Consider the following 13,454-nt stretch of genomic DNA (forward strand, 5'->3'; position numbering starts at 1 on the left):
TGGATCAACCATTCTGCCAAAATAAGTAAATTGATTAGTCGTGAGAGGACATCAGCTACTTGATTGTCTTCGCCCTTAATATGCTCGAACTGAACTTAAATGCATATTCCAGTAATATAATCAGCAAAGGTCATCCAGCGGACACACAAAGGCTTGTTATTGGAAGTTTTTCCGAAAAAGCTTATTATTGCTTGACAATATCTTCTAATGAGCAACTCGGGCTTGTCTAAGAAATAAATCTTTAGAGCTTCCAGAGAATTTATGATTGCGTGGATTTCTGCATCGATTGTGGATTTAGGAGGGTTGAATTTTCCGCTTGCACATGCGCATATTTTTTCAGTATTCTTTGAGTCGTATTTGGCCTTTTTCCATTTACATATCCCTCCCCAACCATCCATACATTCATCAACCTCGAGAATGATGAAGCAGTTCTTGGGTGGAATTTCCAACTCTAGTAACTTTTGAATTTTCTCCTTAATTTGCCTGATTAAATCCCAATCTTGCTTGTTAAGTCTTTTATCTCCATTAGGGTTCGTCTTGGCGTAGAGGGGGCTCAGTAACTTTCCTAGGTTTGGGATATAATTTTGGGCATAATCTAATAGTCTAAGCCAAGATCTCATACCTTTTGTGGTTTTTAAATCCTCATCTCTAAAATCAGCAACCTTTGTAATAATATGTGGTTGTAGCTTAATTCTGCAATTGCCTATTACTGCTCCCAAAAATTCAATTTTAGAGACGATGATCTTCATCTTAGTTGGGCTTAGCACAAGTCCATGCTCTTTGCATATACTTAGCATACTTCTAAGGTGTTGTGCATGACTTTGTTTATCAGGAGAGAATACCAATATATACAACAATATATTCTCCCGTACCTTTGAAGCAATTATCCATTTTTCTTTGAAAAATAGTAGGGACATTTTTAAGTCCGAATGACATCACCAGCCATTCATAAAGGTCATCTGGAACCCAGAATGTTGTCCATTCAAATGAGTCGGGGTGCATAGCTACCTGATGGAAGCCATTCTTCAAATAAAATTTAGAGAAAATACAACTATTACTGACCTTCTTTAGGATAGTGTTTATGCTTGGGAGACTATATTGGTCTTTGTGTGTAATGTCATTAAGGCGTTTAAAGTTGAGCACCATCCTTTCTTTGCCTTTTACCTCTTTGCCTGTCTTTGGGTCAACTGTTGTTCTTGAGTTGACAATGATTGTTGTAGTTCGATGGTTGCTTTTACTTAGCCGAATTACGCCAAGTTTTAGTAATGCCTTTACATGCTTACTGAAAGTCTCCTTTTGTTGGGGCGTCATATGTTTAAGAGGCCTATCTTCAATAATAAAGTCTGGATTTTTGATATCCAGTTGACAAAGTATTTTATTCTTCTCCCAATGTTGTAGGGGATTTTCCCCAATATATCTTTGATCAGTTAGCTCCTTTAATAATGAGCTAAATTTTTGCTGAAAGTCAAAGTTGGTCTTCCCGACTGAAAAATTGACCATTTCTTTGATTTGTATGTATTCTTCTTCTTCCAGTTCCAGTTCTTCTATTGCTGCTGCATTAATGGAGGGTAAAGTATTTATAGTTGTCAAATTTTTGTAGAATGTTACCGTATTTCCTTCTATTCGTAGTCCTCCATGCATAGCTCGTATAAAGTTGCAGCCAATTATGAGCTGAATATTATCGCCCAGTACTATGGGAAAGCTATAAGTGTATGGTATTCTGAAGAAATTGTCTCCTATAGTCATCCTCCCTTACTTCAGCTTCATATTAGTCTTTTGCTGAGAATTAATCCCACTAAAGCTGACTTTAAAGGTATTTCGTTCTAGTGCTTCCTTTGGCACTGACTTTTGGTCAACGCAGCAGGTTGTAGCTCCAGTGTCTAATATCGCCTTTAAAGAAAATTTTGAAATTTCTGGAATTTCGGTTTCCACTGTGAGGTTATATAGCATATTTTTTACTAACCTTGGGCTTGGAGCTGCTGCTATAGTCTTGCTGGTTGTTGTTTTGAGGAGCATATTCGCAGCTTCCTCTTCTACTTCTTCTAAGGCCTGGAATTCTTCCCTTAGGTCCTTTTCTAATAATAATTCTTCGAGCTGCTTTTTATAATAGGTCATTTCCTTTTGTAAGCGTTCTATCTCTCCTTCGCACTAGGTGATATAATACCTTTGTTCTTGTATAAGGTTTTGTGGAAAGAAGGGGGTTGGAGGGGATGGTGCTATTGGTACCTCGTTGAAATAGTATGATCCACATAAGTTGCACGCTGTGATAGAACACATGGGGCAATGCATTCTCGCTCTTTGAAGAGTAGACCTTTTACAACAAGTACATGTTGTAGATTGTGGGGGTAGTATCTTTTCATTCAACCTCCAATTATGTAGGCAGCTTGATTGTTGATCAGAGACCTTTACCTGTGGCTTGTAACCACCATCTATCTGTCCCAACATATAAATGGAATTAAGGTGAAGGGTTTGAATAGACCTGTTTAAGTCGTCCATATCATTCTCTCCTTCAGATATACTATAGATAGCGTCACTTTGGTCCTCTCCTTCTTGGATAGATAGAATATCACAATCTTCTGGTATATCCAGTTGTTCGAATATTGCCACTCTTTTGATATTTATTTTCTCGTTGGGGCATTCTTGAGCAAAATGTCCTTCCTGTCCACATAGGTAGCACTTACATTTTTTTTGTTTTTGATTAAGTGCTTTCTCTTCTCGATCCTTGCATGTGTATCATGTGTCTTTCCTTTGTATATTTTTGATTGTCGTAGCCCCAACCTTTTCTGTCCCTGATTTTTATAATAGCTAGGTATAGAAATTTGACTGTAAAAAGAAAGATTTTTGAGTAACCTTTTGAAGGCTACATCTTTGCACTCCTGCTCTAGGAATTTATGCGCGAAAATAATTCTAGAGAATACTCCCACTGTCAAACCGGGATATTTTTCATCAAATACCTTTTTAATTCGATTGCCTAGATCTCTTGGCATTTTGAACCAAAATTTCTCCGAGAGTTCTGGTCCTACATAGAGCCTTCCTGTTTTAGCAGTTAGTCTCATGTAATCATTGATATATTGAATAATATTTTTCACATTATCGCATGAAAGCTTCTCAAGATCTTTGTATGTGGTATCTTGGATAATGGTGGATCCTTGAGCGGGATCTTCTGCAAAAAATACTCTTCTCATTTGGGATATGATATTTTGTGTTCCTTCCCTTCCTTCTCTAGTCTGGGTGAGAGCTTCATACTCTGTTGGGTAACTCATTCTCCATTGTACCCATGTTATCTTTTCAATTTCTCCCAAAAACTTTTCTATAAATTCCACTTTATCCTTGTATCTGTGAAGACTTGATTTGAGACATAGTTCTTGGTTATAGACTCCCAGCGAGAAAATGCATCATCGAACAATCCCAACTATTCTGAAATAACAAATAGAGCTCCACTTTGTTGTTGGGCTGATGGTAGTGTCGATAGCTCATTATTCATTCCTCCTCGAAATTTTACCTTTGGGGGTTGTTGTTCGTAGATGGGCTGAAATATAGATGGATCCTCTTGAGCTCTTGCAGGAGGGTATCTTGGTGGTCCCATTGCCGCATCTTGAGGAGGTTGATATGATGATATAACAATGCTTGTTGAATAAATTTGTTGAGATTCATTAGGGGTTTCTTCTAGTAATCACCGCAAACTGAGGTATTCCATCTCACAGCCTGCCGCAAGTAGATGAGATGTCTCCCCATCACCTTCTGCTGCGAATGGGTTGGTCCATAATTCTGAATCAGAATCATAAGAATCTCATATTGGCGTTGTCCACAGTGTTGTTATGGAGGCCATGTATTGAATATGGTCATCTTCCAGATCAAGATACCTTGGAGTAGTTTCCATGGATCGGAGAACAGTGGCCCCTGGGTTTGTTTCTCCTGCATGGGCTTGCTCTAAGGTAGTCTGAGGAAGTTCACTTTCCTCAACAAGAACTGCTGCAGCTTCCTTGGGCAAATTTGGTGTCTGAAATTTTGTTGGTTCATCATCGTATGATGGTGCTGATAATTCTAAATCTGGAAGAGGGGCAGGAATGTCATAATTAACATAGTAATCAAACTTACCACTTGGTTCTCCCAGGGTATCCCATCTTCCTTTTGATGTTTTAGATGAAAAGGTTGATTTTCACCATTGTAAGGTTAGGCCAAAACCTTCAGTGCTTCTATCAGTCGGGGTCAGGCTTTGTTGTACTTCATAGATATTTGCCATAACACTATCTTCCAGAATAAGTTGAGCAACACAGTCTCCTCTATGAATATAGATATTCCAAGCAGAGTGATTGAAGGTGAGGATTTTGACTTCGCCTCTGTAGTCACTGTCAATGACTCCAACTCCAATATCAAGACCAAGCTTCAATGCTACGCTTGATCTTGTGGCTATCATTCTATAGGTTCCCCATGGTATTTCCATACTGAGGCCGGGGGCGGGGGTCACACATTCTTCACTTGTAGTTAAGTCAAGTCCTGCAACACCAGAAGTTTTTCGAAACGGAATAATTGTAGAGGGAGAGAGTTTGTGTACCAGTAAGTAGGGATGACTGGTTTCTTTAGTGTCAGGATTAGTAGCGATGTTTACTTCCTCAAAAACATCATCTGCCTTTTTAATTAATACTGCTATTAACTCTTGGTTCTGTATTTCTTCATCTCGTTCGTTGTAAATAGGTTGTTAAGATGTTTGAGCAGCAAAGCTGGTCTTCCTGGTTGAAAAATTGACCATTTCTTTGATTTGTATGTATTCTTCTTTTTCCAATTCCAGTTCTTCTATTGCTGCTGCATTAATGGAGGGTAAGGTATTTATAGTTGTCAAATTTTTGTAGAATGTTACCGTATTTCCTTCTATTCATAGTCCTCCATGCATAGCTCATACAAAGTTGCAGCCAATTATGAGCTGAATATTATCGCCCAGTACCATGGGAAAACTATAAGTGTATGGTATTCTGAAGAAATTGTCTCCTATAGTCATCCTCCCTTGCTTCAGTTTCATATTAGCCTTTTGCTAAGAATTAATCCCGCTAAAGCTGACTTCAAAGGTATTTCGTTCTAGTGCTTCCTTTGGCATTGACTTTTTGTCAACGCAGCAGGTTGTAGCTCTAGTATCTAATATCGCCTTTAAAGAAATTTTTGGAATTCCTGGAATATCGATTTCCACTGTGAGATTATATAGCATATTTTTTTATTAATCTTGGGCTTGGAGCTGTTGCTATAGTCTTGCTGGTTGCTGTTTCGAGGAGCATATTTGCAGCTTCCTCTTCTTCTTCTAAGGCCTGAAATTCTTCCCTTAGGTCCTTTTCTAATAATAATTCTTCGAGCTGCTTTTTATAATAGGTCATTTCCTTTTGTAAGCATTCTATCTCTCCTTCGCACCAGGTGATATAATACATTTGTTCTTGTATAAGGTTTTGTGGAAAGAAGGGGGTTGGAGGGGATGGTGCTATTGGTACCTCCTTGTTGAAATAGTATAGTCCACATAAGTTGCACACTGTGATAGAACACTCGGGGCAATGTATTCTCGCTCTTTGAAGAGTAGACCTTTTACAATAAGTACATATTGTAGATTGTGGGGTAGTATCTTTTCATTCAACCTCCAATTATGTAGGCAGCTTGATTGTTGATCAGAGACCTTTACTTGTGGCCTGTAACCATCATCTATCTGTCCCAACATATAAATGGAATTAAGGTGAAGGGTTTGAATAGACCTGTTTAAGTCGTCCATATCATCCTCTCCTTTAGATATGCTATAGATAGCGTCACTTTGGTTCTCTCCTTCTTGGACAGATAGAATATCACAATCTTCTGGTATATCCAATTGTTCAAATATTGCCACTCTTTTGATATTTCTTTTCTCATTGGGACATTCTCGAGCAAAATGTTCTTCCTGTCCACATAGGTAGCACTTATATTTTTTATTTCTGATTAAGTGCTTTCTCTTCTCGATTCTTGCATGTGTGTCATGTGGCTTTTCGTTGTATGTTTTTGATTGTCGTAGCCCCAACCTTTTCTGTCCCTGATTTTTATAATAGTCAGGTATAGGAATTTGATCTTAAAAAGAAAGATTTTTTAGTGACCTTTTGAAAGATGCAGGTTACTTGTGGGAACTTTGAAGGGAGGATGTTCTTGCAATCTAACTTGGTATAATTCCTTGACACCTGAAAAATTGATAAACGCCACTTGATTATTGAGTATTAAGTCAAACATTTTATAAATTAGAACGGAATAAATATATAAATAATATTAACCGGAAAACTTATTTAAATTGGATTACTTTGATAACAAAGTCAATTATATAAATTTAAACTAACAAACTTCATATCATTAAATATTGGATATAACAAAAGGATTGTTACCGAATTATTTTATGGTGCTTAGCATCACGTATAATATTTTTTTTTAAATTTCTTTACCTTAAATACTATAACTTAAATCTTAAATTTTAAATTATAAACTCTAATCAAGTGGCTGCGAAATACTTGACTTCATTTACTAGTTGCTGCAGGCAGACTCAATGAGAAGGCACTCAGAGCCAAATGAGCTTGTAATTCTCATTCACAAGATGGGTAAAATGTCCATCTGGAGATTACTATAATACATGTATGTTACAGCAAATAAAAAACAGCATAAACGCTAAATTTATCCAAGTTATAGTTTACATATACAACTGCAGCTTTGAGACTGGTTTATCTCGAATGATAACAGTGAAGAATGGATACATCATAACATTCTTTTTATCCTAAAATTCATCAAAACAGCCATTGAACTAGCTGGAGGATCCTTACCCAAAACCGGGAGGAACATCAGGGTCCTCATCGGCGACAACAATTGGACGGATGGGAGACTTAGCTACTGGACCGAAGCCAGGTGGTAGACTATCAACTTGTTCTGCCTGATTGGGATCTTTATTTGATGGTTGGGGTTGCTTGCCTTGGAGCACTGGTTCAGATTTTACTTTACTGATCGGCCAATCGGTAGAATCAAAACCTGGCGGTGCTTCCATCTGTTCATTTGTATCAGATACATTAATCTCACTTGTTGAGGGTGTTACAAGGGAATCATGACCCTTTTTTCCATCACTTTGTGGTGCTTTATGGGGAGAAGAGGTATCCTGTTTCTTTTCTTTTGGGTTGACAATTCTATCATATACAGCCTCCACCGTCCCCCTGATATCATTCTCAGATGATCTGATGATCTTCCAAACCTCATCTGAAATTTGCCCCATAATTTTGCTTCTGCATAAATGGCATTAGTTTCAGATAACCTCTAGATGAAAATTCAAACCAAGTATCACACATTTGTATAATAGTGAGATGAACAATAAACCAGAATTACTGTCATCTATATGTTTACCCAAGCTCTTGATAAATAGCATCAGAAAGTTCTCTTAACTTCATTTTCTCAGAGTCATCTTCATTAAGTACAACGGATTGTTTAACCTCGGATACAATTCTGTTTCGTAGTTCCTCCTGTCAAAAGGTTCCACATCAAGCCATGGAAAGAAAAAACAATGGAACAAGAAGCCCACCTTTCGAACCTACATGAATTCTCTCAATGGTGTTGCATGCATCAGTAGTAAGAGATGTCATTTTGCAAATATTTGAGCATTATGTTATACATAATAGTCTATGCATATATTTATTATTTATCTCCTTTTAAAAAAAGATGGAAAGAAAAGAAAAGTCAAACAAACAAATTTTTTCCTAAATCTAGTGGGTAAACAACACAAATCAAGTCTAACCATAATGACTGGACATGTAACTAAATTTATTCATGGAACCCATGCATGTGCAAGTAGAATACAAAGTCTATGCGTTATAAAGATTGTACAAGATCATATATGCTATTCACTGATTTATTTTTCTTTCAAATGCACAAAACAGTGAACTAATGTTAATGATTTATCAGCAAAATCAAAGGTGAAAAATCAAATACCCTACTCATCCATCACACACAATAAGAAATTCATTTTTCTGGGACTAAAGTGACAAAATAGATATGAGCTCATAAAATACCAGAAAGTTTGTTTTCCTCTGAGACCGTCATAATAAAAGTCAACTTTTTATGTTGTTTTGAGTAATTTTTTTTATTTTTTGGTTAATTCACAGCTACGAACCTTTTCAGATTGTCCCATGAAGTTTGCTCAGATTTGTAATTTTTCCCTTGATTAGAAGGTTATGGGCAGTCATTTTCACCTAGAATATGACATTGTTTTTTATCAAGAGACAAAGTCAGTTCAAGGATTCCGACAAAATTTTGAAATCTACTATTTAAATTAACAACTTGTCCACTTTGTAGATTAGAGTCCTCACAGAGGAAAAGCATACAGAATTTCTACAGATTAATTGTTTATGCTAGAACAATGTTACATGAGAATCTGATAGAAAGAACTGCCTTTTTCAAAGGAAAGTAGATCATCTAGTATAACAAGAAAGTTTTCTTTGATGAAAACAATCTTGTGATTGTCCAGTTGTCGAGACTAGAAAATGAAGAACATAAAGGGGCTGCAGAATTTTACCTATGGAGGAAGATTTCTAGTGAAGTAATAATTACCTGCATGTCTCTCTTCTCAAAGAATTCAATATTATCATGTGACAGATCACTTTAAAAAGATCTCCAAATACATTGTTTCCTGACTGGAAAGGTATCATTTTACAATAAAGGATATTCACAAGTTTATAATGTTCGGTGAATGATGAATATGGTTAGATACATGAAAGATAAACAGCATAAGTGAAATTCATGCTTGGTATCACTGATATCAGAAGTGGCTCTTAATCACTGATACCTCTCTGGGTTGGGTAGCTGGGATTAAAGTTTGATATTTTCTTCACTTTCCATGGTAGGTTACTTCCCTAAATCACAGTTGGTTCCTTGTGTGGAAAAGTAATTGGAAGGTTCGAGACCTTTACTCCATCAGAGTGACACCTAGTGTCAGCTCAATGTCCAAATTCCAATGTCTTTTTAGCATGAATTATTGCGTGGTGAACTTTGCTTCACAAGCAGTTTGATCCCTTATTTGCCACCTGTTTTAATTACTGGTTCAGATTTGTGATTTAAATTTAAATATCGTCTTTCCTTAGGGTTGTCGCTCAACCAATTGGTGGCTCCACCAGATACTCCCATTAAAAATTCCACCGACACAAATCTATAATTGACTTGGAGTAGCTGACTCCTATGAAATTATAGAGACAACAAACTAAGACTCAATTCCAACAATATCCATAGTTTTAGACCAAAAAGATAATCCCCCGTGAAAAAGATCCTTAGACAATAGGGATCATAGTTACTAGATTGCAAAAGGCAAATACTCAGCACATAGACATGCAGTTGAAAGCAACCACAAGAAACTTAAAACTTCAATCTAGTGCATGGAATAAAGTGACATGATTCAACAATATCCTCATGCAGTGTGACATGTTCTTCTTGCAGTATGTCCTAAATAGCTAGATAGGTTACTCATCTGGTAACTCGGTGGTACACTATTAAAAATGCAGAGTGTTCTCCATCTTCCATCGAAGTAAGATATGTTATTAACAGGAATCAAAACAATCATTTTCTAGATTAATATGCTATTTTTAGGGAACACTGGAATGCAAAAGTAACTATTCAGAAAGCCTAGCTCATAACCATAATAAATTGCAAGAGATGGCAAGGATTACAATGACTCTGTCACAGTTATATCTCATCAATGTGAGGCTCCGATCATCTGTCGTTACATTTATACTGACGTGGTTTAATGGGAATACAAAATTACTAAGGTGGATCACGAAACATAAATTGAAGGGTCAGGCTCCGATATATGAAATGGTCAGAGAACAATGAATGAACAAGAGAATATCTGTATCTTTCCTCACAGAAACTATAGAGTTGTGTGCAAAGACTAGCTCACTGAATTTTCCCACTCCACCGACATAGTGACAACATAATATTAAAGTGGGAAAAAATCCCTAATTTTTTTGGGATGATTCTTCATCCTTGCACCCTAATGCGGGGAGCTAACGAAATTTCAAGCCATCCCATATCAGATACCAACAACCTCCTAACAGCCGAAAAAAGTCAAGGTTCCAAGTAATCGACAAAAAGGCACTTTCGGGAATCCAAAACGAAAGTTCGTAGGGAGTTAAATTCGCAACCAAACACCCCAGGATCGTGAAGAAAGGACCCAACACACTCACATTTTCTTTAACTTTGCGGATGATCTTGAGGCGGAGGGAATCAAAGTCGCCGTCGTCCTTCAGCCGGGAGATTACTTCCTCCGCCGTCGGGCGCCGGCAGCCGTGGTCCATGTCGCTTCCGCCGTGTGGGACGCGAAGCAGTTCGCACCCTAATTGGATCGATTTTCAGGTCCTCTTTTTTAATTCATTTGCAGTGAAGCCCAGTCCGAAGGCATTTGGGCCTCTTAATTACCACTCTTATTTAAATTGGGCTGCAAAATCAAATAATAAACTTCGGCTTTGGCCCAATTACTGATAAAACCTATTTATATTGCAGGAAGCCCGTTTTTTGAGATTCTAGGTATCAAATTGATAATTACATTTTTTTTTTCACCCATTTATAGGATTTTTTTTTCTTCTACCAATTGAGCCTGTGCAACGGTAGGGCATCTAGATTGTTACCTAGGCACACGCGATTTAAACCCCAACTATGATAAATTTGCAAGAATTTTTCTTCCAAATGAGGCACGCAACTAAAGGATGCTACTCTTGGGCTGCCCGCTGCGAGCGCTTCCCGATTTATCCTGGTGACCGGTAAAAAATTTTCGTAGAGCCAGATCGATCACCCCAGGCTCGATGTTATCCAGCCTGATTAATCATTTTTTTTCTTTAGAAAGATAATGTAATTAACTTCTCATTTATTTTTAACAATATTATCCAAAATAACTTTCTTGCATATTTACATTATGTAGGTAGAAACTCTGGAGGCGTTGGGTGAGCGAATTACTTTTTGCCACAATTATATAGGTAGAAACTCAACACACTTATTGATTATTTGATTAGTATGATATGAAAAGATGATCCTCATTTAGAAGAAACCAAATGCAAACAATTATAGAAGCTTAAAGTGAGTTCTATATAGATTGATCTGGGGTTTTGAACCGATAATTTGACAGTTCGAGGGTTTAACAATTTAGAATAGATGATTCAATGGTTTTGACAGATTAATCCTTAATTTTAACCCTCTAAGATAATTACCATTCATGATTAAAAACTATCTGTTCATAATTTGATTTACAGTTTGTCATTATTTAATATAATTCAAAATTATTTTATTAAAAAAAAATTCATAAATTCATAAATCGTTAGGTCATCATAATTATTAAGCATAATCATATAGTAAAAAATAAACTATTAATTAATTATTAAATAGTTAACTAATATTATGATTTATCTCTTTATTTAGCCATGGGACGATGATGAGATATTCGGGATGACATTATTTACTCATCATCTGGCGCACAACCATGGCTATCAGTGTCTCCTTGGGGGCAATGCGATAATTAAGACATGAAATATTACCTCATAAAATTTTGAGGTCGAAATTTGACATGTTGATAAAGCATACCTTCTTTCATATCAAATCATCTGTACTAATGACCAGTAATTATTCGTAATTTACATCCTTCATGACTAGCGATAACTTCATCTCATCTCATGGCATCACTTGAAAAAATAATAATAATTATTTTTTTAATAATAGACCATAACTATTTTTTAAAATAACAACGTATAAAAGCACTCTTAAATCTTATAACTCAGAAATACAATAATATACTTTTGACATTACATCCAACCTAACATAATACGACAAAATGAAACAGGGATTTTTAGTTTCATATTACGAGTTTCTTAATTTTATTAGTTTAAATTATGATACATATATTGGTGTTGTAAATATATATATGGAAAAAGACTCTCTCTCGTACTTGTATGACAAAAGACAATTTACATATCCCCAGCGCCACCATCAATCCATCCCTAGACTAACATGGAAACTTTCTCTCATGCTTAGATGCATAAGGGGTGCAAATCCAAAGTCTGGATTTGTATTGAACCAAGTTGACTTTTATATAAACATAATATGCGCTCGTCGAATGCGGGATTGGTTGAAGTAAAAAATTTAACCAAATGAATGAACTAATATTTTACTATACGAATAATCTTTTGCTCAAATGTATAACGGATGCATTAATTAAGTTTAATTCAGATCGATATTTGTTGACTAAAACTGTCGACAAGTAAATAACAAGCGAGGGTGAGCACTCCTATATAAGGATGTTGGTTCTAGAGTATGAAAAAAAAACACAGAAAATGAAATATGTAAACTATAAAAACTTACAGTGCTCGGAGAAGAAGACGGAGAATGACGTTGCGTTGAAGAACTTGCCGTCGGCGAGAAGTGATCACGAAAAATCGAATCATCTCTAAAAATTTACAAACCAAATCCTTCTTTAGTAAATGGACAAACCAACCTTGAATATTCTTCGCAACAATCCCTTCTCTCTCTTTTGTGCACACAGACAAAGCTTGTATAGAGACCTTTCACACACAGGACAAATCCTTTCTCTTTGACCTTGCACAGACTTCGAACACAACTAGTCTCTTTTGCTTCTTGGACCTTGGATGCAATTTTATAAAGGGAAGATGACTCTTCCTCTTCCTTTATTAATGGAGGAATTTGAACGGTCTAGAAGATGAAAGGGAAGGGCGTCCTTTCATCTTCTTAACTCTAACATCTTTCGCTCGTCCAAGTCAATCCAGAAAGGACCTATAGTCACAAAGACTATGTAAGAACATTTATTTCATGCTTCAGGGAAAATGGTTCATACGATAGTAAGCACACTGAGCAATTACTGTTAAGAAAGTTGTTGCACTTAACTTTTCTTCTCTATAAAACAAATTTGAGATATCAATATCTTGTCTTTACCATAGATTAATCATTTACATCATTATGAATATCTCAATCCCTCATAATGATTATTATGTCAAGAGTGTTGGATCGAAAAGAACGCTAGAAGGGGAGGGGGTGAATAGTGATCGTTGAAAAATTGTTATCGAGTCAAAGTACGCAATGGAAAATAATAATGAAAACAACGCTAACACACCAAGTTTTACTTGGGTCTAAGCCTCCGTCGACTCCTACTTCAAGGTCTGCACGTGAGAGTCCTTCCGTTGAGCAATCCACTAATAGTTTATAAAAGAGTTACACAATAAGTACAAGAACTATAAAATAAAGTTACCAACAACAAAGAAAATAAAAACGGAGTCGCAGGTTATCGGAGAAGCTTCACAGCGTCGCAGGTTATCGGAGAAGCTTCACAGTGTCGCAGGTTATCGGAGAAGCTTCACAGCGTCGCAGGTTATCGGAGAAGCTTCACAGCGTCGCAGGAGCGTCTTTGGAGTAGTGCGCAAGAAAACAGTTGCAGAGAGAAG

At 36.5% G+C, this 13,454-nt stretch overlaps 1 protein-coding gene across 1 annotated transcript; it reads right to left on the reverse strand.

Moving 5' to 3' along the window:
- Positions 1–6,636: 6,636 nt before the first annotated feature.
- LOC121991829 lies at positions 6,637–10,378 on the reverse strand. The gene is made up of 3 exons (XM_042545884.1): positions 10,200–10,378; positions 7,375–7,490; positions 6,637–7,256 (listed from the first exon to the last, which is right to left on the reverse strand). Exons 1-3 carry the CDS (start codon positions 10,308–10,310, stop codon positions 6,803–6,805), a joined length of 681 nt encoding a protein of 226 aa, XP_042401818.1. The 5' UTR covers positions 10,311–10,378; the 3' UTR covers positions 6,637–6,802.
- Positions 10,379–13,454: the final 3,076 nt, after the last annotated feature.

Source organism: Zingiber officinale, chromosome 6B (assembly GCF_018446385.1).
Source record: "Zingiber officinale cultivar Zhangliang chromosome 6B, Zo_v1.1, whole genome shotgun sequence".
Lineage (NCBI taxonomy): Eukaryota > Viridiplantae > Streptophyta > Magnoliopsida > Zingiberales > Zingiberaceae > Zingiber > Zingiber officinale.